Here is a 27,753-nt window from a genome sequence, read left to right on the forward strand (position 1 = left end):
CAATTTAATTCTTCCATGGTTAGAGAACATATTTTGAATGGTTTGAAGTGTTTTAAATCTATTAATGTTTGTTTTGTGACTTAGAGTATGGTCTTGGTAAATATTCTATACACACCTGAAAAAAAAAGTTCTATTCTGATGTTGCTGGATTGACTGTTCTATGAATGTCATTTAGATCTAGCAGGTTGATGGTATTTTCAGTTCTTTTATATCCTTGCTGATTATCTGTCTACCAGGGTCTATCCATTATTAAGAGAAAAGTATTTACCCAACTATAATCATGGATATATTTCCTTCAGTTCTGTCAGTTTTTCTTTATGTATTCTGAAGAGGTTTTTAAGTGACTGCACATTTAAAATTGTCTTCTTGGTGATTTGACCCTTTTATTATTACAAAATGTCCATCTTTATTCCTGGTAATTTTCTTTGCTCTGGAAATCAAGTTGGTCTGATGTTAATATTGCTACTCCAGCTTTCTTTTGAGTAGCATTTTTATAGTAAATCTTTTCTCATCTTTTTACTTATCTATAATCACTATATTTGCAGTGAATTAATTATAGAGAACCTATAGTTCCATAATGCTTTTATCCATTCCATACCTTTAATTGGTATGTTTACACCATTTATATTTAATGAATTATTGATATGTTTGGATTTAGGTTAGGCCTACATTCTATTATGTTTTCTATTTGTTCTCCCTATTTGTTGTTACTCTGCTTCTTCTATGCTTTCTTTTGTATCATTTAAACATATTTCAGTATTTCATTTTAACTTATTTATTTTTTACTATATTTCTTTGTATAGTTATTTTTTGTGTGTGTGTGTGTGCCTTGTTTAGATATTATAATAACCAGGGGCACCTGACTGGCTCAGACAATAGAGTATGTGGCTCTTGATTTCTGGGTTATGAGCTTGAACCCCATGTTGGATGTGGAAATTACTTTAAAAAATCTTTAAAAGCTGTAACATCCATATTTTTCACAGTCCACTTAGAAAAAATAATTTTTCACTTCAAGAATTACATAGAAAGAATCATATATGACCCTGTATCCCCAACCCTTTATTTTGTAGTTGTATTGGATATTACATCTACATAAATTGAAATCTCCATTAACACATTTTTTTTTACTGTCAAATATGTTTCGAAGAACACAGGATGTTAAGTTTCCTTCTGGTATCATTTCCCTTCTGTTTAAAGAACTTCCTTTAGCAATTCTTTTAGAGCAAGTTAGGTGGCAATAAATACTTTTGCTTTCCTTAATGCTGAGAATGTCTTTATTTCGCCTTTATTCTTAAAAGATTGTTTTGCTGAATATTATTATTCCATGCTGATACTTAAAAAAAAAAGGTTTTAAAAATGATGTGTAGTTTTCTTATGGTCTCGATTTCTGATGAGAAATCAGCAGTCATTTGAAATGATATTTCCCTATAAATTATGTGTCATTTTCTCTCGATGCTTTTAAATTGAGCTTCTGAAATCTGTATGCTATGCCCTTCATCAAATTTGGAAGGTTTCTGGCTATTAATACTTAAAATACTTTTTATGCTTTTTACTTTTTGACTTTTTTTTTTTTTAAAGATTTTATTTATTTATTCATGAGAGAGAGAGAGAGCGAGAGGCAGAGACACAGGCAGAGGGAGAAGCAGGCTCCATGCAGCGAACCCCATGTGGGACTCAATCCTGGGACTCCAGGATTACACTGTGGGCTGAAGGTAGGTACTAAACCGCTGAGCCACCCAGGGATCCCTACTTTTTGACTTCTGATAATACTTACTTGACAGTGGACTTTTTGATGATGTTCTATAGGTCCATAAGGTTCTCTTCATTTTTTTTTTAATTCAATCTTCTTTTCCCGTTATTCAAATTGGATGATATCTATTAATCTACCTTCACATTCTTAGCATCTTTCCTCTGTCCTTTGGATATGTTTTTCTTTTTTGTTTATTAATTTAAAATTTTATTTGAGAGCAAGCATGAGACAGGGTAGGGGGGAGCAGAGGGAGAGGGAGAAGTAGACTCCCCTCTGAATAGGGAGCCTGACTCAGGGCTTGATCCCAGGACCTTGAGATCATGACCTGAGCTGAAGGCAGATGCTTAACTGACTGAAACACCAAGGCACCCCTTAAGTTTTTATTTACATTCCACTATAGTTGACAGTGTTGTATTAGTTTCAGGTGTACAATACAGTGATTCAACAGTTCCATATATCACCCAGTGCTCATCATAAGTGACTCCTTAATCCCCATCACCTATTTAACCCTACCCTCTATACTCTTCCCCTCTAGTAACCACCAGTTTGTTTTCTATAATTAAGAGTCTGTTTTTTCATTGCTCTCTATTTCCCTTTGCTCATTTGTTTTGTTTCTTAAATTCCACATATGGGTGAAACTGTATGCTATGTCTTTCTCTGACTTATTTCACTTAGCATAATACTCTCTGGCTCCATCTGTATTGCTGTAAATGACAAGATTTCATTCATTTATGGCTGAATAGTATTTCATTATATATATACACATATATATATACATATATATATATACACACATACACCACATCTTTACTGATGGGACACTTGGGCTGCTTCCATATCTTGGCTATTATAAACAATGATGTTATAAACATAGGGGTGCATGTTCTCTCTCGAATTAGTGTTCTTGTATTCTTTGGTACTCAGTAGTGCAACTGCTGATTATAGGGTAGCTCTATTTTTAACTTTTTGAGGAAACTCCATACTGTTTTCCACCATGGCTGTACCAGTTTGCATTCCCATTAACAGTGTAAAAGGGCTCCTTTTTCTCCACATTCTTGCCAACACTAATTGTTCCTTGTGTTGATTTTAGCTTTTCTGAAAGGTGTGAGGTGATATGTCATTGTAATTTTATTTGCACTCCCCTGATGGTAAGTGATGATGAGCATTTCTCATGTGTCTAATGCATTATTGGGCATATTATTTGCAAGTATTTTCTCCCATTCCATAGGTTGCCTTTTTAGTTTTGTTGATGGTTTCTTTCACTGTGCAGAAGCTTTGTATTTTGATATAGTCCCAATAGTTTATTTTTGCTTTTGTTTCCCTTGCATCTGGAGACATATCTAGAAAGAAGTTGCTACAGCTTATGTCAAAGAACTTACTGCTTGTGTTCCAGGATTTAATTTAATTTCAGGTCTCACTTTTAGGTTTTTAATCCATTTTGAATGTGCTTTTGTGTATGGTATAGGAAAGTGGTCCATTTTTCTTTCTTTTGCTTTATGCTGTCCAGTTTCCCTACCATTTGTTGAAGAGACTGCCTTTTTCCCATTATATATTCTTTTTTGAAGATTAATTGACCATATAGTTATGGGTTTATATCGGGATTTTCTATTCTGTTCCACTGATCTATGTGTCTATTTTTGTGCCAGTACCATATTATGCTGATGACTATAACTTTGTAGTATAATTTGAAGTCCAGAATTGTGATGCCTCCAGTTTTGTTTTTCTTTTTCAAGACTGCTTTCGCTATTCAGGGTCTCTTCTGGTTCCATACAAATTTTAGAATTATTTATTCTAGTTTTGTGAAAAATGCTGTTGGTATTTTGACAGGGATTGCATTAAATGTGTAGACTGCTTTGGATAGTATAGATATTTTAACAATATTTGTTCTTTCAATCCATGGGCATGAGATACCTTTCCACTTCTATGTGTCATCTTCCATTTTTTCATCAGTGTTTTAAGTTTCCAGAGTACACCTCTTTCACCTCTTTGGTTAGGTTTATTCCTAGGTATCTTATTATTTTTGATACAATTGTAAATGGGATTGTTTCGTTAATTTCTCTTTCTGATATTTCATTATTGGTGTGTAGAAATGCAACAGATTTCTCCACACTCATTTTATATCCTGCAACTTTACTGAATTTGGTTATCAGTTCCAACAGTTTTCTGGTGGAGTCTATTGGGTTTTCTAGTTATCATGACATCTGCAAATAGTAAAAGTTTTTTTCTCCTTATCCTTACTTCCTCCCTTATCTGTATTATTCCACTTATATCAATGGACAGATCATCTAAGCAGAAAATCAACAAGGAAATACTGCCTTTGAATGACACACAGAACAGATGAATTTAACAGATATCTTCAGAATATTCCATCCTAAAATAGAATACACATTCTTTTCAAGTGCACATGGAACATTCTCCTGAATAGATCACACAGTATCCCACAAAACCAGCCTCAACAAATTCAAGATCAAAGTCATACCATGTATCTTTTCTGACCACATGCTATAAAACTAGAAGTCAACCCCAAGAAAAAAGCTGGAAAGACCACACATATATAGAGTACATGGAAACAAATGAAAATGAAAACACAATGGTTCAAACCTCTGAGATGCAGTAAAAGCAGTTCATTTATTCATTCGTTGTTCGTTCTTTTTTTTAAGAGAGAGAGCTGGTACAGAAGGGGCTGGATAGAGGAAGAGAGGGAGAGAATACTAAAAAGACTCCACAACCAGCATGGAGCCTGACTCAGGGCTTGATCTTACTACTCTAAGATCATGACATGAACTAAAATCAAGAGTGAAATGCTTAACTGACTGAGCCACCCAGGCACTGTACAAAAGCAGTTTTGAGGAAAATTTATAGCAATACAGGCCTATCTGAAGAAGCAAGAAAAATGTCAAACCTAACGTAATATCTAAAGGAGCTAGGAAAAGAACAAATAAAACCTAAAATGAGCAAAAGGAAGGAAGTAATAGAGATTAGCACAGGAACCAATAATATACAAACTAAAAAAATCCAATAGAACAGATCAACGAAATCAGGAGCTGGTTTAAAAGAGCCTGTAAAATTGATAAACCTCTAGCCACATTTATCAAGAACAAAAGAGAAAGGACTCAAATAAATAAAGTCACAAAGGAGAGAGGAGAAATAACAACCAATACCACAGAAATACAATTTTAAGAGAATATTATTAAAAACTACATGGTAACAAATTGGACAGCCTAGAAGAAATGGATAAATTCCCAGGAACATATAAACTACCAAACTGAAACATGAAAAAACAGAAAATTTGAACAGACTGATAACCAGTCAAGAAATTGAATCAGTAATCAACTCCCAACAAAGAAAAGTATAAGAACAGATGGCTTCCTAGGGGAACTGTACCAAATATTTAAAGAATAAATACTGATTCTTCTCAAAGTAGTCAAAAAAAGTTGAAAAAGAAAGAAAACTTCCAAATTCATTCTATGAGGCCAGCATTATCCTGATACTAAAACTGGATAAAGATACCACTAAAAAGAACTACAGCGGGGATCCCTGGGTGGCGCAGCGGTTTGGTGCCTGCCTTTGGCCCAGGGCGCGATCCTGGAGACCCGGGATCGAATCCCACGTCGGGCTTCCAGTGCATGGAGCCTGCACCCTCTGCCTGTGTCTCTGTCTGCCTCTCTCTCTCTCTCTCTCTCTCTCTCTCTCTGTGACTATCATAAATAAAGAAAAGTTAAAAAAAAAAAAAAAAAGAACTACAGGACCATCTCCCTGATGAACATAGATGCAAAAATCCTCAAAATACTAGCACACTGAATTTAATAATACAGTAAAAAAAAATCATTCACCATGATCAAGTGGGATTTATTCCTGGGTTGCAAGGATCCTCAATATTTGCAAATCAAATGCACACATCACATCAGTAAGATAATAATAAACATGATCATTTCAATAAAATCAGAAAAAGCATTTGACAAAGTACAACATCCATTCATGAAAAAACCCTCAACAAAGTGGGTTTAGAGGGAATATACCTCAACATAATAAAGGTATGGCCTTTATTGATGTGGAAAACCCACAGCTGATATCATCTTCAATGGAGAAAAACTGAGAGCTTTTCCCCGAAGGTCAGGAACAAGGCAAGGATGTGCACTTGCACCATTTCAATTTAACAGAGTATTGGAAGTCTAGGCCACGGCAACCAGACAACAAAAAGAAATCAATATAATTTTTATTCTTTAATTGAATCTATCCAGTGAGTTTTTATTTCAGTTATGTCTCAATTTTAAAATGTTCACTCATCTTTGTTGTTATATCCTCTGGTTCTTTTTTTTTAAATTTTTTAAAAATTTTTATTTATTTATGATAGTCACACACAGAGAAAGAGAGAGAGGCAGAGACATAGGCAGAGGGAGAAGCAGGCTCCATGCACCGGGAGCCCGACGTGGGATTCCATCCCGGGTCTCCAGGATCGCGCCCTGGGCCAAAGACAGGCGCCAAACCGCTGCGCCACCCAGGGATCCCTTATATCCTCTGGTTCTATACTGAGACTTTTTATTTCCCCATTTGTTTCAAGAATGTTCATCTCAACTTTGGGCATTTTTATAATAGCTGTTTTGAAGTTAGATAAATATGTTGGATAACTCCAATGACTGTGTTACTTCGGTATTGGCATCAGCTGCTTTATCTCTTTCCAGGTGAATGTTTTCCTGGCTTTTGTATACTTAGTAATTTTGCATTGTGTACTGGACATTTCATATGTTATGAGAGTCTGAGCATTACTTAAATTCCAAGGAGACTGTTAATCATTTTGTTTTAAACAGGCATTCAGCCTGGTTGCATTCAGGCCAAAAGTTTTAACTAGCCTCATAGCAATCAATTAGTTATTTCTGTTTTCGAAAACTTTTGTGGTTTTTATTTAGGTGTAGTCCAAGTATATGCTACCCAGTGGCCAATCTAGAATTTGGGTCATAGTCTATCCTATAGTTTGGTTCTCAAAGTCTACACATTATTTATCCTCAGACCCACACTCAGACCCACCATCCACACTGAGGTTAAGGCTGAGAGTCCACAAACAACTTTATGGAGTTGTGTTGCCCATCTCCTACCTCTCCCAATCTCCCTTGTACTTTCCAGTTCTCTGGGGCTCCCTTTTTTGATCTGCCAGCTAGAAAGCTGATGCTTTATGTACTCTACTCTGTCATACTCTTCCTTTGAGTGTGCCCTTGCCTGGGGCCAAGGGGTGGGAAAATAGAACAAAAGGAATGAGCATTTACCACAACTTTTGGAGACCATGAGGATTCTGTAGAAGGCGGGTCCCCTTCTTCAGAATTTTAGCTGTGAGTGCCCCACTGCCACTGTTGCTATTGTTGTTGCTGTTGAATACTTGAGATTGGTTAAGGGTTCATGCACAACAAAGTATAGAAAAGAATGCAGTATTTCCTTGTGTTTTGCTGATCATTAGCAAACTCCTTCCCACTCTTTGAGCTGGAATTTCTCCTGGAGCTCTGTCTGAACAGATGCTCAATTCTGGGTTTTAAGCAGCTTTAAGCCCAGGTAGTGGGGACACCTTAGGAAAAAAAAAAAAAGGAACAGTCACTGCTGGCTGGTGGCACATTAAAATATTAGTCTTCTTCAATCTTCCTATTTACTTCTCAGTCCTCAAGTAGCTGTCCATGCATTCAAATAGCTGGTCTATGCAGGTTTTACCATTGTATTCAGAGGGGAGATAGGGTGGAGTATGCTTACTTCAACTTACCCAGAAGTAGAACTTCCAAGGTAGCTTTATTTTTTTTAAGATTTATTTATTCATTTTAGAGATAGAGAGAGAGAAAACGCATGCACTTGTCAGCAGGCATAGGGACAGAGAGGGAGGAAGAGAGAATCTCAAGGAGACTCCTCACTGAGCGCAGATGCTCTCATGACTCCGAGGATCATGACCTAATCTAAAATCAAGAGTTGGACACTCAGTTGATTGAGCCACCCCAGGCATTCCCTTCCAATGTTGCTTTTAATCACCTAGCACTATGCTTATTTGAGATTGGCTTTTATGTTCTTCAAAGGCTAGGGCTGTGGGATGTGGATAGTGGGGGAGACTATGTGGAGGTGGGAGTAGGTGAGAAATCTCTGATTTTCTACTCCGTTTGCTGTAAACTTAAATCCACTCTAAAAATAAAGTCTATTTTAAAAGTGTAGTGCTTCTCAAACTTCAGTCCATGTATTTTACCAAAGGTGACTCTGATCAAAATTTGAGAACAGTATTGGACATAGTCTGGGTTCCTCAGAAAGAATTGTCGAGGCAGAGGAATGGTGTGCTATTACTTTATCGGGGAGTAAAGTTATGGGAAAAGAATAATGAAGCAGGTAAGGAGAAGCGATCTGAGGTGTTAGTGAGCCGACCACTAAATGTGACTAATTATTAGATTTGGAGCAATCATCCTAGAAGCTGTACAGAGTGTCACAAGACTGTCCGGGATGAACAGGGAATATGGAAAGAGGCCGGTGGTTTCCCTGCTGGGTTATGTATGTTTTGGAATGGTAGTGGTGAGGGAATGGGCGCAAAAATAGGAAGCTCTGGAACAGGAAATGAGGGATGTGGGGCACTGTCAAATTGTACCTACATATGATGACTGGAACCTGTAAGCAGAGGCAGGAACAAGAGAGTGAGCCTGAGAGAATCTGAAATGTCTAAATGTCTAAATGTCTAAAACACGTCTGAAACAATACCTTAAAAAAGTTAAGAAATCTGTCAGGTTGTGATGCCCGGGTGGCTCAGTTACACTTCTGCCTCAGGGTTGGGTCATGATCTCAGAGTCCTGGGATGGAGCCCTGCTTCAGGCTCTCTGCTCAGCATGGAGTCTGCTTCTTCCTCTCCCTCTGCCCCTCTCCCCAACCATGCTCTCTCTTGCACACTCTCTCAAATAAGTAAAAACCTTTAAAAAAAATCTGTCAGATTACTTGCATAGTTTTAGACATGGAACTACAAAGTGTCATATTTTTCACCATGGGTTCTTTCTGTAGTAGGCTGGGTTCTATCTACCTAGTTATTCCCAGTGAATTTCTTTGGCCCTTACTGAACAAATGTACCATTTGGAAGTTTCCAGGTGGTCTCAACTGAACCATGTGAAAGTGCTATCATTCACCTGCTCTGTGCCTACAAAATGGCAATGTCATATGGTTCAGTTTAATAGAATATGTTAAGACTTTCCACAGAGAACCCTAAAAACTAATATATCTGTTTAGAAAACATTTAAGATAGAAATCAGAGAACAGGATCTTGGATGGTGAGTGGATATTTAAAATAAGAGTGACCAAGATATGCAAAAAAGATGAAATAAAGGATTCATTGAGCTTCCTCAATTAAAGATCAAACATTCAAAGCACAATTGCTGCCCTTCCAAATGAAGCTCATGCACACCTCCCTAAAGTAAATGAATAGAGCCAAAGTCTAGAATAATTTTGAGGAAAACAAAATCATTTTTAAAAATATAATATAGGCTGTAAAGACCCTTCTTACTATGCAGAACCTATCAATTCATTATGTGTTCATTTTCTGGCTTCCAGGCTATGGCCTGAGCTTATGGAGCAAGCAACTGTACCATAAGCCATCTATCCATTGATGTCTACACAGATTTGGAAGCAATCTGAAATCATTTTTCTGAAAGTTAGCCCAGATCAGACTTTTATCCAGGGCACCACTGCCCCCTCCCACTCCATACTATTCTCTGTAAGAAATCAGAGATTTGGGTCCTTTCTTTATAATTAAAGTTTATGCTTGTAGATACACTACACATTTTTTCTGCTTGGAGTTGATTAGAGGATTATCTCAGTAAATGCATGTATACTGATATTCAGGTCTCTTGAAAAACAATTTGAAGTAGGGCTAAAAGAAAAAAAGATGAAAAGAAAATCAATTAATTGAATAATCTCAAGGTTTCCTTAGAATAAGACACTCTAGTGTTATGGTTTTTCATTTTGTTATAAAGCCACCCTACGGTGTAGCTACTTTTTTTCAGTTTGTTTCTGGGAGGTAAAATACATAAGACATATAAATATATATAAATATATTTAATAAAAATAAGAATGTAATTAAGTTAAACACAGAGTACCATATAATCTTTAAGCCTAAAATAAGGTCTTCTTTACAGTGCTAGTAATTCTGCTGATACATTAAAAAGAAATATAATTGCAGGGTTCCTAACCATAGTTGCTGTTTGAATACTATTTTACTGTAGGGACCTATTGATAGAAAGACTAATAGTTTACTACATTAAGGTATTTCATAAAATACTTGGAAGAATTTATAAGCTTTTCCAAAAGAGATATAACAAGGAGAAATACTCAGGACTCAACACAGAACTTTTCTACATGGGAAATGAGCATAAACTTAAGAAATAGACTACAGTTCTTTCTTAAGACTAGAACAAGCCTGACACTTCCTCTCCATAGTAAGTGGGTATTTCTCAATCTTTCTATGATTAGAAAATGAGAATGTGTGTGTGTGTGTGTGTGTGTGAGAGAGAGAGAGAGAGAGAGAGAGAGAGAGAGAAAGAAACTAATTTGGGGCCTCATCCTTTGTGGATATATGCCATATCACCAGTCACACGGTGAAAATTTAGCACATGGAGGCATAACCATGAAGTTTATAACAAAATATTTTTAGCTATAGTTGTTAATTGTGGTCACTTAACTTGAAATGTATATCCATCGGTAGCCTGGGTGGCTTAATCAGTTAAGTGTCCAACTCCTGACTTCAGCTCAGGTCATGATCTCATGGGTCATGGGGACTGAGCACCATGTTGGGCTCCCTGCTTGGTAGGAGTCTGCTTGAGATTCTTTCCCTACCTCTCCCTTTGCCTATCGCCTGACTCATGCTCTAAAAATAAATAAATCTTAAAAAAAAAAAATAACCCACATATCCGCAAATTGAATTATAAATATTTCCACATTTTACCATATATATTTTAAGACCATCAACATTAGTTATCCTTTATGTCAAAATATCAGCAAAAGTCACTGGGAAATCTGGAGGTTGAAGCCATGCTTGGGGATAACCTGTGTGTGTGGTTTTACTTTAAAATACCAACATGCCCAGGGGCACTTGGGTGGCTCAGTGGTTTAAGCGTCTGACTCTTGGGTTAGCTCAGGTTGTGATCTCAGGGTGGTGAGACTGAGCCCTGCATTGGCCTCCACGCTCAGCATGGAGTCCATTTAGGACTCTCTCCCCCTCTCCTTTTTCTCCTCCCCAATTGATGTGCATGCTCTCTCTTTCCCTCTCTCTCTCAAATGGATACATACATCTTTAAAATATTAACATGTCTGATGTTTCAGAATCTGTCCAGTGTGTTGCTACTCATTTAAAGAAAAGGAAGGAAAAAGACTTCAGAAGGCCAGGGCATCAATCTTACCAAGGGAGAAAAAAAGATTTCAAAGAGTATTACTTTATAGGCATTTGAATCTATTCCATTTTAGAAAATCTTTAGTTTTTTGACAGACCTCATAGATGTTAAGAACATAGGTTCTGGAACCAGATAGTTTAGGCTTAAAATCCAGGGTCCTCTGTTTATTTGCATCCTAACAGGAGTTGACAGTTTTTATGTGCAGCCCCAGACAGTAAACACTATTGTGGACCACATTACAGTATATGTTGCTCCTTTTTTTTTTCTTAATTAATCCATTAAAAATATAAAATTATTAGCTCAAGGGACATCTAGAGCTAGATTGGTAGTTTGCTGACAAATGAACTATACAAGAGAGGTAGGAAGTCAAGATGATTAAATGAATTAATATATGTAAGGTGCTTAGAAAGTTCCTGGCACACAGTAAAAGCTACAAAAATGTTTATTACTACTCATATCTAACCAAATTTCGTTTTCAAAATACCTACTATTTCTCTATGACCAGTAGCATTACTTGGTGACTTCAAATTTTGAAAAGGATTTAATTTGTCCCTCTTGGTTTATTCTAAATCACCAGAAAAGGTTTAGCACTATATGTTGATGAAACTCCATGTGTGGCATTAAAATCGAGTGATCAGAAGGAAGAATCAGTAACGGTTCTGAGGCAGTCCCTTGTAAATCCCAGCAGGAGCATCCTTAATGAGAAAGATTCACTATGAAAATAAAATAACTGAGTTACCTGAAACATTCAATTAAACACAATCACAAATAAAAATAAAAATAAAAATAAACACAGTCACTAATTTTCTATTATTATAGTATTCTTTTCCAGTCACAGAAATGGACAAACCTATTTTAAATCCATTTAAGTGAACATTTAATCAGTTTTATTTATTTTTTAAACTAAGAACTAAGAGAATAAGCAGCAGAAAATATGCACAGTTAAAATGCTATAGCATTTTAATGTACCAGAGTTATAAGCAGGATGTATTTGCCTTAAGTATTCTCAAGAGTAATTTCATATATTTATGGAAATCACGTGTTATGCCAAAAATTCCAAAGGGAAAAAATGACGTTAGCAATCAAAAAATAATTCACAATTTTTAACAGACAACCAATAAATGAAAAACAAATATTAAAACTCTGCTCTTTTGTGATTTACAAGACACAGGCTGAATAGGGCCAAATATAAATATTTAAACACAATCCATACAATAAGTCTTGAGACTTTATGAAGTGTTTATATTGAAATGTAGAGCTTAATGAATTGAACTTTCTAACAGAGTGATGTCTAAACATGAAAAAACATTTGCTTGAGCTTTAATGCAATAAATTTTAATTGTATACTACGTTAAATACAAATGCAATAAACTCAGCTTATACACGCTTTTATGGCATCCTGTAGCCCAATGTGCTTCTATGTAATAATCTGCACGTGAAAATGTAAAACAGAATAGATATTTATGGAGTATAAACTAGACTTGGAGATCACAGAAACTAAGGAAAAAGTCAGTACTTTGCTTTCTTTTAAATGTTTGCATAGGTGTGAATTACTGTAGTTTGTGGAATATTAATTTAGTATCAACATAGTTTTATTTATTTATTTTTTTTTAATTTATTTATGATAGTCACAGAGAGAGAGAGAGAGAGAGGCAGAGACACAGGCTGAGGAAGAAGCAGGCTCCATGCACCGGGAGCCTGATGTGGGATTCGATCCCGGGTCTCCAGGATCATGCCCTGGGCCAAAGGCAGGCGCCAAACCGTTGCGCCACCCAGGGATCCCTCAACATAGTTTTAATAGTTATTTTTATTAGTCATTTATGCCCAGAGTTGAAAATCTGAAGTGTTCAGAGACTGAAAACAAGTAAAAATTAAAAACAAAACAAAAAAGTAGTCACTTTTCTGACTTTCCTACCCCATTCTGGTCTCCCACCCCAGTGAGCCTTTTCAGTCCTTTTAGTTATCCTTATGGCAGGTAGCTCTGTATTTCTAATATTATAATACTCTTTTCTCTTGAATCCATCTATCCTAAACAGATGGTTTGGTTCTAAATCCCAGCACCAGTATTTAGCAGTGACATTCTGCAAATGACTTTTTTAAATCTCTGTTTCCTTGTCTATAAAACAAATAATAAAACCTACCTTTATCACACAAGGTTAATATGAGAATTAAATAATGCAAAATCTAGTATGTGTGAAAATATCTAGCTCAAAATACAGTGTTCATATAGCGACAGCTATTATGATGATGATGATGATGATGGTAGATGAAGATTTGAATTCTAATATACCCTTTCTCCATCCTCCTAAACTATCCTATCTTCCTAAACTACAGCATATAAGTATTTTGTTAAACTACATTCAGTGTTTTTATGTCCTTTTTATATTCGAAGCAACCCTAATAAGAATCTCACTTTGTATCCTCATCAAAACAATTTTTTTCTAAGTTATTCATTCATGAGAGACACACAGAGAGGCAGAGACATAGGCAGAGGGAGAAGCAGGCTCCTTGTAGGGAGACTGATGTGGGACTCGATCCCAGGACCCCGGGATCATGACCTGAGCCAAAGGCAGATGCTCAACAACTGAGCCACCCAGGTGGACCCCTCATCGAAACAATTTACGAGAGGCTTGCAAGCTAGCTAAAATAAAATGCTGGACTATTAAGATATTCTGGATAACTTTTAATTTCCCCAATTCTAAACCACTGGGATTCCTGGACTGAGAGAAACTGATTTATAGAATTTTACTGTAGTTTTAAAATGATTTTATTCAAATCTCTAGGACATGTACCAGTACCACAGTTACCATAACACACCCCTATTACTCACTTACCTTTTGCCTCCTGTTTTAAAAATTTTTTTAAATAGTTTATTTATTTGAGAGAGAGACATAGCGAGAGAGCATGAGTAGGGAGGAGAGGGAGAAGCAGGGAGCCTGATGCAGGGCTCCATCCCAGGATTCCGGGACTATGACCCAAGCAAAGGCATATGCTCAACCGACTGAGTCACCCAGGCGCCCTTTGCCTCCTGTTTTTTTCATTTGCACAGCTAAGGACGTTTAAAATGTTATATATTGTACACTACAGTTGTTCTTTATATGCAATGTTTTTCAGGATTGACACCATTGCTCTGTATACTCTTTTCTAGTGGTTAATTTAAAATGAAATCTTCTATTCAGAGTTCACAATTAAAAGTGGCCTCTAATTAAGTTTTTTTTTTTAATTTTTATTTATTTATGATAGTCACAGAGAGAGAGAGACAGAGAGAGGCAGAGACATAGGCAGAGGGAGAAGCAGGCTCCATGCACCGGGAGCCCGACGTGGGATTTGATCCCGGGTCTCCAGGATCGCGCCCTGGGTCAAAGGCAGGCACCAAACCGTTGCGCCACCCAGGGATCCTTCTAATTAAGTTTTGAGAACTAACACAATTTGCACAGAGTAGATGCCTGAGATGTGTCTAAAATTCTAAAGGACATTTTTGTAGCAATTTATGCTCAGGGAAAACATATTTTGGTGAGTCACAATCTATTTTAACAAAGTGCTATAGTATTGGAGACATTTTAAAGAAAGAAACAAGAAGTCAGTTAAAATAATTATTGAAGAATCACATTAATTCATTTTTATACCTCTTAATTTTAAAATGCAAGATAATCATTTAGCCAATGAAATAAAATTAGATGCTATGTATGAAAAGGTTCTTAAATTAACTCTCATTACATTTTAAGTCCTCTAAGGATAAAGAATATATCTTATTTACCTTGTATCACCATTGACTAGGACAATGCCAGAGTAGTATAGGTACAGAGAGTTTTAATACACATTCACTGGATAAATAAATTCAGCTTAACTTGGTCTCAGTTTACAAATGCTTGACTGTAAAACACTAAATATTACATTGACAAAAAAAAAAATATTACATTGACATAGCATTATTCTTTTCAGTGTAAACAAAGTACACTAGTTGGTACGCTGCATGTTTTATTGATAATCACACATAGTAAAAATTTTATGTATATATATTATCCATGGTCCCTTATAAATATTTAAAGTTCTTTTTCCAAGCACAATCATACTGCAAAGTCATACCATTAACTAAATTTTAGAAGATAATTTAAAAAATAAAATACATTAAAGGTATTAGAAATCATGATGCCATTGAGATGGCTTATAACTCTGACTTTAAATATTCTAATTACAATCAAATGTAGACTTCTACCGAGAAGTTGATAATTCTGGAGAAGGAGCCCTTCTGAGGAAATATTTAGTTTTAATATAATTAATGGTCACATTAGCATACCTGAAGTCCTATGTTCTTAAAAAGCTCATTCAGTGTCCATAAATGCAAGCAGAAGATTATTAAGTATTCTCAGATGCACAAACATCTTTTAAAAAATTTGAAGTATTCAGTTTGCCTTAAGATACATTCCTTGAATTGAAAACTGTTGAAGTTTCCAAATACTATCTTTTCATGTCTTCACAGCCTGGATCTGATCTGATAACAAAAAACGAACAAAAAACTATCAGTCTCCACAGACAAAATCCATTTTCTAAAGTAATCCATGATAAATCTATAAAAACACAGTAGACGCCTATGCACATACCTGTTTTTGTTTAAAGCACAAACACACTGTAGTTTTTGTTTTTATCATGGTACATGCACAAAGTTAAGTCAACTAGTCTACTAGCAGGCCCTTGTCTCATCTTCTTTAATCTTTCAGAGGCAACCACTTTTAACCTCTCTTAGGAGATTTACCTCTGTATCTCTAAATAATACACTTTTATTATTACTTTTTGAATTATTAGTTCCTTCGCTGCTGCCCGGACACCCCCATTATGCTTCCAGCGCTCTCATTCTTCTTCTTCTTCTTCTTCTTTTTTTTTTTTTTTTAAAGATTTACTTATTTATTCATTCAGAGAGAGCGAAGAGAGAGGCAGACACAGGCAGAGGGAGGAGCAGTCTCCATGCAGGAAGCCTGATGTGGGACTCGATCCAGGGTCTCCAGGATCACACCCCAGGCTGCAGGCGGCGCTAAACCGCTGTGCCACTGGGGCTGCCCTCTCATTCTTCTACCATAGTAATCTTGTCATCGATATGATGACTGCATACATGCTATTCACAGAGATCGGTTGTATCCCTCTCCTCTGCATTTTGCTTTCCCTTTTTTAATAATTGTGCCTCATTCTCCAACCCTGCCTGTCTGCTTATTATTATTATTTTAAATACTTAACACTAATTCAATCTCACTACTCCCACACTGGGAAAACCTTTATTATGATGAAGCACATTACACAGCCTATGAATTTCACTTTCCTGAAGAACTCTCCCTTAGAGTCTTCCAAAACTCTCTAATCTGACCAGTTGTTCCCTATGCTTGCCCAGCTATCTTCATATGAGATCTTTCATTATCATGCTAGGAACTCATTATCTTTCATTATCGTCCTTAGGATCCTTCCCACATGCTCTTATACTGGTTTTCCTGTTTCATGGTCTATTATTTTATCTTCTTGGCTTATTACCTTGTCTTTGAAGAGTATACCTCTCAATGGCTACCTCAGTAGAAGGTATAGAAAGTACATTCTTGAGACTGTTACATAGATGAAGATGTCTTTATTCTACAGTCAAAATACACTGATACTGCCTGAGCATATAATTCCATTGTTTTCTCCTTGAACTTTTCCAGGCAATGACCAGTATCTTGCAGGTTCCAAATGTTGATGTTTACAAGTCTGATGCTATTTTTGCTTCCTTATCCTTACATGAAACTTATTTTCTTCCCAGAAAGCTTGTAGAATCTTCCATTGTCTTAAATGTTTAAATTAAGTAATGGTGACCCTTGGTGTGGGAATATTTTCATTTGCTGTACTGGGCTTTCAAGAGACCTTTCAACTAAAAACTCATCTTTCAGTTCTGGAAAATACTGTTTACTGATTTATTTGAGGAATTTCTCCCCTCTATTTTCTCTCTTTGCCCATCTAAAATTCTTATTATTTGGATATTGGACCTCCTACTTTCTTTTCTTTCCAATTTTATCTTTTTGCTCTACTTTCTGAGTGAATGCTTCTATTTTATCTTCTTTTTATTGAATTTTCCATTTCATCTGTTCTATTATTTTCTATGAACTTTTTTTCCCTTTGGTCCTTTACAAGTATATGCCTGGTCATATTCATGAAAGTAATCTTATCTCTTTGAGGATACTCTAACGGTTTTTTGAAATGTTCTCCCTAAATGAATTCTACTTCCTCTAACCAGCTCTTTTGGTTTGCTGATGTTCCATAATTTATAATGTTTTGATCCTCAAATGCCTTTGCCATCTTTTCATAAGTATGAATGAACACTATAAAGCTGACTGAAATTTCAGTATGTGTGTGAGGCTTGTGTCAAATGTGGTCTTTATTCTAGTGTAGACAGCTATGCCATCTTCTTGGGAATCTTTGATGTTAATACCTTTAGGTCTTTTCGCTCACTGGTCTGGTTCCTCTAAGATTACTTTATATATCTTGCCTACTGCCAGTGTCTTCTGGGAGAAGTAGAAGGCAGAAGAGGAGTACACTATTTGGTATAAAAACTTTCAGTTACTCCTCATTTTCAGACCAGCACTACCACACAGCTGTGCTTGGGTGTTCCCCAGTCCAGAGATACTCTGATTTTCTGCAAGAATGAACCTTCAATCTTTTAGGGGGGTCAAGAAAGTATAACTATCTTCTCTTTTCAGGCCCACTTCATCCTTCTTTCCACTTTTCATCAATATCCGAGCCTTCGAGGGGATCTGCAACATAAAGTGGGATGCTTTCCAGCTTTCCTCAGTGCTAGTTCAGAATTCACCTTTCTCAGATCTCTTAAGTCATTCAACATTCATCAGACATTCAGCTTCTAAATTTGGTTGCCATTTTTGTCACTACTATTTTTTTTTCCCTTGTGGGATAATGTCTTTAAATAAAAGTCCTCTTAGTGAAATTCGACAAGGGGATGGAATTAAGTGTTCAGTCCTCTATCTTTCATTAGAATACCCATATACGTAGTTTATAGAAGCCTTATGTTAAAACTTTGGGAGGATTATTAACTTTTCCCATATAGAGAAAGTGATAAAATGAGTATGTTTCATTAGTCATGTGGAAAGATTTCTTTTTATAAATATCTGATTTGAAAGTTTCAGACCTGGAAAACAACTTACACCTCTGCAATGGCTTCTTTGGTGACTTTAAAAAATATTTCAAAGTCTACTCAGGAGTTCTTATCTTTGGGTTATAATATATAGGTAATTATTGAGAATCCTTCCAAAAGAGAATGGAATCACGGCAAAAAAATGTAAAATTAACATTTTACTCAAAATTTTTCAACCTTAAAATAGTAAGACTAAATTGGTCCAAAATGAACCAGAAGCTTTGTTGTTTAGCATGCTAGGAAATTTCAGAATTCTGGAAGCAAAATGAAGAGATACATTTAGAATATCTTTCACAGTTAAATTTACATAAAAACCTCTGGGTAATAAGTTAATAGTTATAGGCATGGACTAGTCTCCCTATTTACTGCTACCTAATTTGCAAAATAGGTTTTTTACCTCTTTTTAAATCCAGAGAGATAGTCTGGAGAATTAAAATGTAAACTATTTACTATTACATAGGAAAGATGAAGAAAGTATTTCTTATTCAAAATCAAGCTAATAACATTTTTTAATTGGTGTACTAAGTTTCCTCCTTTCCTAAATAGAGAGCAGTTATGTGGGAACCCTGGGTGGCGCAGTGGTTTGGCGCCTGCCTTTGGCCCAGGGCGCGATCCTGGAGACCCGGGATCGAATCCCACGTCGGGCTCCCGGTGCATGGAGCCTGCTTCTCCCTCTGCCTGTGTCTCTGCCTCTCTCTCTCTCTCTCTCTGTGTGACTGTCATAGATGAATAAAAATAAAAAAAAAAAGATATCTTTAAAAAAAAAAAAAAAAAAAAAGAGAGCAGTTATGTAAGATGGTAAATTTGACACTTATTGGGGCTTTTTTTTTTCTTATACTAGGCACTTTAACAGTGTTTATTTAATCTGTACAATTTTTGACATTTAGTTGTACAGATGATGAAAATTATTTTCATAAGAAACAGATAATTGTTAATAATTAGTTAATAAGTGTAGAATAAATCTGCTAGACTCAAAATCTCAAATGCTTATTATTATTGTGTTCTCTATTTAAATAGGGAAACTGGTCATAGAAAACTGCTCTAAAGGTTACATAAAATAACATGATAATGCAACGGCACAAAAACATTTCTAATAGTGTATCCTCCTTACAAAAAAGGAAGATACAAAGATAATGAATCAGAAAGATCAAAGACACAAAAATTAGGTAAGAAGACCAGAGTTGGCAAGTGGCACTGTGATGTTGGATCGTTACTGACACCTAGTGGCCTCATTATTACAGACAAAATATATCCAACAAAGGAAGGGAGAACTACAATTTGTCAACCTATTTTCATAGGTACTATGCTTTTATGAGCAATAGTAGGGTTTCTATCCATGCAGTGCAGTGTCTTCACTGTGAGCAATAAGCACTGGTAAAATAAGAAATCAAGGCTTAACATATGCTTCTGGGGTCTTCTGTAGAACACTGCTCCTTAATCTGTTTTATGTGGAAATAAGTCCCATTAAATCATCAGAAGTGTAAACCACTTCTTTATCACAATCTAAGAACTATGTGAGTTCAGAAAAATTCCAACAGTTCTTCTGAGAACTATTAGAGGTTCTCAATTATGTTTTACTTAATTGAAAAATATGACTATTATATTTTTTGCAGTTTAATGGTAAATGTTATGATGTCTACACAAAAACAAAAGAAATACTACAACAGTCTGCAGTTTATTAAAATACCATATTTTACTAATAACACATTAAAATATTTATCAGGTGGAGATTTAATATTCTGAACCAATGAAGTATCAAGTCTCTTTATGTATGGGCAAGCAGGCTATTTTTAGATTGAACAGGATATGCATAAAACAAAATTACACATAACTGACATTAAAGGGTTAGTAGAGAAAAAATAAATCCATAGCTGTAAGATTACAGCTAGAATTCATAATATTTTGTTAATTACCCTAGTTCAGGGCAGACAGATTCCTGATAGGAATAATCCCCAGTTCTGCTCACAAATGGACATTTTTCAGCCTGACTCTCAGGGTCCTGTAATAAAAAGGACCTACAGAACTTGGTTTCATTCACGTCTATTGCTGTGTAGGTCACTGCTTCAGGCCATTCCTACGGTCAGTAAACAATGGAATCTTAGAGGAAAGGATATTCCTTAATTTATTCTTTGATATATAAGCCTGTACCAACTAATGATAACTATTTTGATGAGTAACAAAACTGCAATATACAAAACATCAATGCCAGTATTTATAATACTAAATGAGTATTAAAAGTTGTGTAAACATGTATAAATGGAGCCACAGAGTTTAACATGATTTTTAAAAGATATATGCCAAGCAAACTTATTTTTAATTATTGACAGGAAGCCCTGAAATTATCCCAAACTTCAAATGTGCTTCTATTTACTAGATCTGACAGAAATTTGTTGTCATAAAATTATTTTCTAGAGTTGTCATGTGTATTGATTATAAAGATGCAAATACTTTATTTATTTAAATAAACCCATCAGAAAAATGTAATAGAAGTAAAGGTAGCAAGGTATTAGATACTTACTGGATTGTTTTTTCTGATAGCAGAAATAAATGGAAACAAGAGGGAGAGAGGCAATGATATAATAAAAATGAAATGCAAAAAGGGAAAGAAAAATGTGAATAGAATGGAAATAAAGACTGCAGATGCATAGTATTTTGTGATGTACCTTGAAGCCAGTCTACACCTTCTTGCAATCCTTCTCCTTTTATGGCATCACTAGCACTGAAATAAAATCCATAAGAAACATATCCATTTCATTACTTCATAGAACCATACAAATAAATAATTACAATTTTGCTAGATGGCAAATTAATAGTCTAGTAACATATATCTGAGTAAAACTGGTTAAGCCCTGAAACTGAATATACATAGGAAATAAAAGTCTGAGTGCTCAGAAAGGAGACATGAGAAATTTATTCATGATTTATAACAGACATTTGGAAAAGTGTTATCACTAAAAAGTTATTCTACTTTGCCCAGCCCCAGTGACTCAATAACATTTATTTATTAGAAATGGTTGTCTTAGGTTGTAATTTAGCCACATGATGGAGTGACTTTATTTGAGATGGAATTTGATATCCATAAGGTATAAACCTGTAATTATAACTTTGGTAAACTGGTTATACAATAAAAAAAAATATCAGATTTCAATCATACTCATATCCATGGGCTTCAGGAAACTAGAGGTTATTTAACTCTCTGTCTTCAGTTTAGCATCTATATAAGATAATGCTAATGAAACTAAAATAATAAAATGCAGATGATTTTGATAGTATCAGATAATCTTTATCAGTTATAGACTGATAGTAATTAGTATAAATAAACAGATTTTCTGAATGTTTGAAGTTCCTTTTAAGTGTGCTGTGCATGATTTAAAAATGTACCTAATTATCTAAAATAATTTGATTCTAATCAAAACAGAAATTACTTCCAAAGAATTACTTATTAGATTACAAATATGACTTTATCATAAAATTATTTTAAAATAGACAGAAAAAAAAAATAAAATAGACAGAAACCAACAGCATATGATACATAATTATCCAAAGCATATTACAGATTATCCATATCAGTAGCAAAACATCAGTAACTGAAATGCTTAAATCAAGAAAGATCGATGTCTTGATTTTTATTACACACTTAAAGTCCCAAACAAGTAATCCAACTACTGGGGGCATCCCCTTTACTGGGGGCATCAGTACCATACTAAAAACCTTCCATTTTTTCCTAATAGGTCCTGAATGTTTATGTTCTATCTTTCCTTTTAAATATATCATCAGACCTGTAACTAGAATAAAAGCCAAAGTCTTTTTACCATGTCCTACCAGAACCAATGTGATACGGTCCCTGGCTATTTCTCAATGGCCTCATCTCCTACAATTTCCCTCTAGATCCCCCTATTCAAGCCAGCTTGGACTTCTTGCTTTTCCGGGAACAAACCAGGCACATTCTCATCTAAGAGCTTTTTAACTTGGCAGGCATCTCTGTCTGGAAAGCTATTTCTCCAAACTTTTGCGTGAATTTCTCCCTAACAATAATTAGATTTCACAGAGAGAACACCTATCATTATTCTTTCTCTTCTTGTCCTACTTTACTTTTCTTCATCCTGCCAGCTGGTATTTTAACATCTATTTACCTATTTTGTTATCTGTTGCCCTCACAAGAGGGTAAATTGGTAAATACATATACATATTGTATATGGGACTCTGTCAAAGAACTTTTTTAAAAGAACATTATTAAAATCAGACCCTAAAAATCAGCGTTGGCTCTATGTTTAGTACAATGAGTAAAAATAAACCACAAACATTTTCCAGGCTGCATTTCTCTATAATCTTTTCTCTATTTGCTGCTAAATTTGCTTATACTTAAGGCAAGAGAGATAGCATATTTTATCTCTGTATCATGGTGCATTTATTTATTTGTTTATTTATTTATTTATTTATTATTTTTAAAGATTTTATTTACTTATTCATGAGAGACACATACAGAGAGAGAGAGAGAGGCAGAGGGAGAAGCAGGCTCCATGCAGGCAGCCCAAGGTGGGACTTGATCCTGGGTCCCCAAGATCACGCCCTGGACTGAAGGTGGCGCTAACCTGCTGAGCCACCTGGGCTGCCCAGAAAAGTGTATTTAAAAATTTTTTTTTTCAAAGATTTTATTATTTGACACACAAAGAGAGAAAGAGCACAAGCAGGGGGAGCCAGCAGAGGAAGAGGGAGAGGGAGAAGCAAAGTCCCCTCTCTGAGCAGGGAGCCTGATGTGGATCCCAGGACTCTGGGATCATGACCCAAGCTGAAGGCAGATGCTTAACTGACTGAGCCACCCAGGTGCCCCACGTATTTTCAATATTATACATGCTTTAATGAACTTAGCAAAAAATAAAAAAAACAAGTTTAACAAACACTATTAGTTCTTAGTGAGATATTCTTTGAATTGAATCAAAATTATAGACAACTTTCAAAGAAATACTTGGCATTCTTCTGTAAGTTATTCAGAAAATACAGAACCTGGCAATATAATACTCTACATCCTTATAGCATCAGAACATTACCTTTTCTTTCACCTAGAGAAGTATTTAGATATCACAGTTGAATAAAGAAATCTGTAAAAATTCAGTTGCTGATTATTTTAAGTAGAAAGATATTTTTTCCACTTGCAAAATTAATTTATATTTCAAAATTAAGAGTAGGACTGCATCTTTTATTAATTAGGCCCATATTTCTTTTTTTTTTTCTTTAGGCCCATATTTCTTAATGTTGTACTTTCTATCAAAATTCACAATGCTTAATACAGTGCAAAAATTAAAATTATTCTGGTTTAGATATTATTAATTTAGGCATAATTTAGAGAAATACAAAGGTTCTATCTTAAGATACTTCTCTACCTAAAATCCCTCCTTTCTTTACTGACCAAATATCATAGAACGTCAAATTCTAAGTCAAGAGACAGTAAAATTGACTCTTCTTCTGATTGCAAAGTAAGGAAAGTTTTACTCAAGATATGCAGTGTTTCAATCCTTCGTAGAAGTGGTGGTAGCCCTGAGCACGGAAGCCTTTCAGGGGCTTTTTCAAGCTTTCTTCTAGGAGATTTCTTTTTCAGCACCAAAATCAGCTCTACAAGTTCTTTACTGAGCTGTAGTATCTCCTTGTTTCATATTCTGTTTCTCTTTCTAGACATGGTACATTTCTATGCTTCTGTGTTACGACTTTCCCTTTGAAAAATGGGAAAATTGACAAGAGGACATCTTGCAGCAAAGGGAAGTAAGTAGGTGGATAGAAGGAAGTTCAAATTAATATAAGGCAGGCACTAAAATACTATCTAATATATAATTTCTGGTTATCCTTATTGGAATGTTTTGCATAAAGGCACACCAGAGTTAAATATATCCATAAGAAGTTGCTTTCCAAATAAACAATGTATAATTTCAGATACTAATTGCTGAAGAGTCTGATCTTACTAGCATATCTAAATAAAATTAATATTTATATTTCTATATACTCAAACCAATATTTGTTGTGCACATACTAAGTACCTGGTACTATTGTTATTTTAGGGGTTACAGAGTAAACAAAACAGATAAAATTCCAGCTCTCATGTTGCTTATGCACTAGTATAGGAAGATATACTATAAAACAAGCAAAACCCAAAGAAGACGTGGCAATAGAAATATACAGCAAAATATGAAGAAAAAAAAAACGAGACATAGGGGATAAGATATAACATTATTTTGGAGGGTTATCATGAGAGGTCTCTCTCCTGAAGAAAGTATAATAGCAAGCCAGGAAAATTATTTTGGAGACTGATTCAGACAAAGGGAGTTCTGACATGGGATTGTGGTTGGATGATTCAATGTGCAGAAGGAAATCAGTGTGATTCAAACTGAGTAAGTGGGTTAAAAGAGTTGTTTCTATTTTACATCCTCAGAAAGATTTGAAAAGGTATTTTGTTGTTGTTGTTTTAAGATTTATTTATTTAAGTAATCCCTACATCCAATGTGGGGCTGAAACTGAGGACTCCAAGATCAAGAGCTACATGCTCTGACTGAGCCACGGCAGGTACCCCAAGATTGGAAAAAGTTTTAGCAATAATGTATTCATGAATACCTGCACTGCTACAATTGTATACAATTAAATCCTTAACTCACATCCTATCAAGTTAGGTGACTTACACAGTGAGCTTAGCAAAGAACAAAAGCTCAGAGATTTTTTTCAGCATGACATAATGAAAAGTAAATATAAAACTTTACCAAATATGCCATGGTTTATCTTTGATGTTCTCTAAACACAGCAGCTGAGAGACTTTTACAGATGTCACTGCATCTCTAAGATCCATTTTGTTTGCAAAGAATAAGATTGGTATTCGGCGGTGCTTAATATCTAAAAGAGAAAATAAGACTATCATCACATTTCCAGGTTTTTGGTCATTTCCTCAAATTCTTACAAATTGTATTTCACTAAAACTGTTTTCCCACCACCTCTTTCTTGTGTCACATATATGCAAACATTTAAAGACACACATTGAAAAAAAAAAAAATAAAAATAAAAAAATAAAAAAAAAAGAAAAAAAAAATAAAGACACACATTGTCAAGCATGTGTTTGAAAGATATGAGAATTTAAAAAATACTTCTTAAGACTATCTACCCTCTAGTTGGAGTTTAAAACAGTGAGGTGGGAGATGGGACTCAGTAAGTAGTTACTTAGTACAAAGGGCTCAACTATTTCATTTTGTTTTTACTGTCAATAGAAACAAGGCAAACTTCAAATGGAAGTAGAAGGGAGACAAAATAGATCTTAATTTCAGATTTTAGTGACAGTTTAGAACTAACAGGCTAGATATTTTAACAAGATATTTTTACCTTGTTACAATTTTGGAAACATTTTTCATTGTTCTGAATACATAATAGTTCAAAATTCAGAAGACACAAAATGGTATATAGTAAAAGAATCTCCCTCCTTTTTGTCCCAGTCCAACCACTTGTCCTCTTCTCTAGAAGAGTTTTAATTTGCATCACCTATTTCTTGACATCTTTTTAGAAATATGTGCAAACACTTATTATACATTATTTTTTATACAAATAGTAGCAGGCTATTCAGTGTCATATCTTTTGCTTTTCACGTAATTTTGTATCTTGGAGACTGTCCCATACCAGTACATAAAGAGCAGTTTCTTCACTATTTTAAAAGTTGTAGAATATTCTGCCATTTAGTACTAGGTACCATAATTTGTTTAGTCAGTACCCAGGGAGATATATTTGTATGGTTGCCAATATTTAAAACTGTAAACAAGGCTGAAATGAATAAAAGTGTACAAAGCAAATTTTGTACATGCTCAGTATGTTTGTAGGATAAATTCGAGGAGTTGATGGTTAATGCATAAAAATTATGTTAATCTACACCAACAACAATGTGTAAGAACGAATGTTTCCAGTGCCCTTGCCCAAAGACTGTTATCAAACTTGCTGATCTTTCCTGTGATAGGTAAAAATTACTATCAGAATGTGTTTACTCTGTTTTGAGAAAGATCAAGAATTTATCTACATATTCAAAAGATGCTTCTATTTCTTTTTTTATGAACTATCTTATCCTATTCTTTTCCCATTTTTCTTTTTTTTTAAGATTTTATTTTTTTGAGAGAGAGAGAAAGCACAAATGGGGCGATGGTAACAGGAGAGGCCCCTAGGATCATGACCTGAGCAGAAGGCAGATAGATGCTTAACTCACTGAACCACCCAGGCTTTCCCCCCATTATTCAGTTAAGTTTTTTATTTTCTTATTGATTTGTAGGAACACCACAGCAGTAAGGAAGAAAGTCCTACAGCAATGATATAAACTGCAAATATTTCCCCCCTTGCTTGTCATTGCCTTTGACCGCTCATGGTTTGTTTTGTAATTAAAAACTTCTCACACAGTCAAATTTATCTTTTCCTTTAGGATTCTGGGTTCTGTGTTATAGTTGGAAAGACCTTCTCTTGCCCCAGCATTATTTTAAACTTCGCCCATAGTTTCTTCTACTGCTGTAATGTGTGATTTTTACATTTAAATATTTAGTCCAGCTAGAATTTACCCTGGAACAGAGAATGTCAGAATGGATAAAAAAGCTAGACACAACCATATGAGGTTTACAAGAAACATACTTTGAACATAAGGACACAAACAAGCTGAGAGGAAAAGGGTGGAATGTATTACACATACATTTAAATGTAAGAAAGTTAGAGCATGGCTACACTATTATCAGATAAAGTAGCATTCAAGAGGAAGGGAAAAAGGCATTTCTTGTTGTTCTCTGTACAGTTTATTATATGTCAGCGCTTTTTTTAAAAAAAGTTTTTATTTAAGTTCCAGTTAATATACATTGCAATATTAGTTTCAGGTGTACAATATAGTGATTCAACACTTCCGTACAATACCCAATGCTTATCACAAGTTCCTTCCTTAATCCTCATCACCTACTTAACCCATCCCCCCGACCCAGATCCTCTCTGGAAACCGTTAGTTCTTTCTTTATAAGTTAAGAGTCAGTCTCTTGGTTTGCCTCTCTGAAAAATATAGACATTCAAAAATTATGAAAGTGTCACTCACTCAAGAAGACAAAACAACTTAAACTGTATATACATCTAATAAGCTTCCAAATAGAGATAGCAAATTTTGACAGTATTAAAGGGAAATATAAAGAAATCCACAAATAGGTAGATCTTCAAGGTTCCTTGCTCAGAAATTGATACAACAGAAAACAATCAGTAAGAATGCTGAAGAGGTGAATACTATCAAATGACATTTATAGATCCTTCATCCAACAGCAGCAAAATACATATTTTACTTAACTGCAGATGGACCATTCACCAAGCCAGACCATATGTGATGGCCCAATATTTCTTAGGGTGAAATCAAACAGAATATGTTATTCCATCAAATGGAATTAAGTTATAAAGCAGTAACAAAAAGAAACCTAGAAAATTCTCAT

At 35.0% G+C, this 27,753-nt stretch overlaps 1 protein-coding gene across 4 annotated transcripts in view; it reads right to left on the reverse strand.

The window, feature by feature from the left end:
- The window catches only part of ARL6 (ADP ribosylation factor like GTPase 6), a 60,528-nt gene that overhangs the window by 6,688 nt on the left and 26,087 nt on the right, over window positions 1–27,753 (reverse strand). For 2 of the 4 annotated variants that reach the window (XM_041755068.1, XM_041755058.1), the window contains 3 exons: window positions 25,039–25,168; window positions 20,959–21,014; window positions 15,091–15,625 (listed from right to left, as the gene is read on the reverse strand). In XM_041755068.1, coding sequence (XP_041611002.1) covers window positions 15,600–15,625; window positions 20,959–21,014; window positions 25,039–25,168 — 212 coding nt within the window. In that variant the 3' untranslated portion in view covers window positions 15,091–15,599. Of the gene's footprint in view, window positions 1–6,159; window positions 7,305–15,090; window positions 15,626–20,958; window positions 21,015–25,038; window positions 25,169–27,753 lie in introns of those variants that run through there. The other 2 variants (XR_005987796.1, XR_005987795.1) reach the window with 2 other exon arrangements.

The sequence above is a fragment of the Vulpes lagopus genome, chromosome 1 (genome assembly GCF_018345385.1).
Source record: "Vulpes lagopus strain Blue_001 chromosome 1, ASM1834538v1, whole genome shotgun sequence".
Taxonomy (NCBI): domain Eukaryota; kingdom Metazoa; phylum Chordata; class Mammalia; order Carnivora; family Canidae; genus Vulpes; species Vulpes lagopus.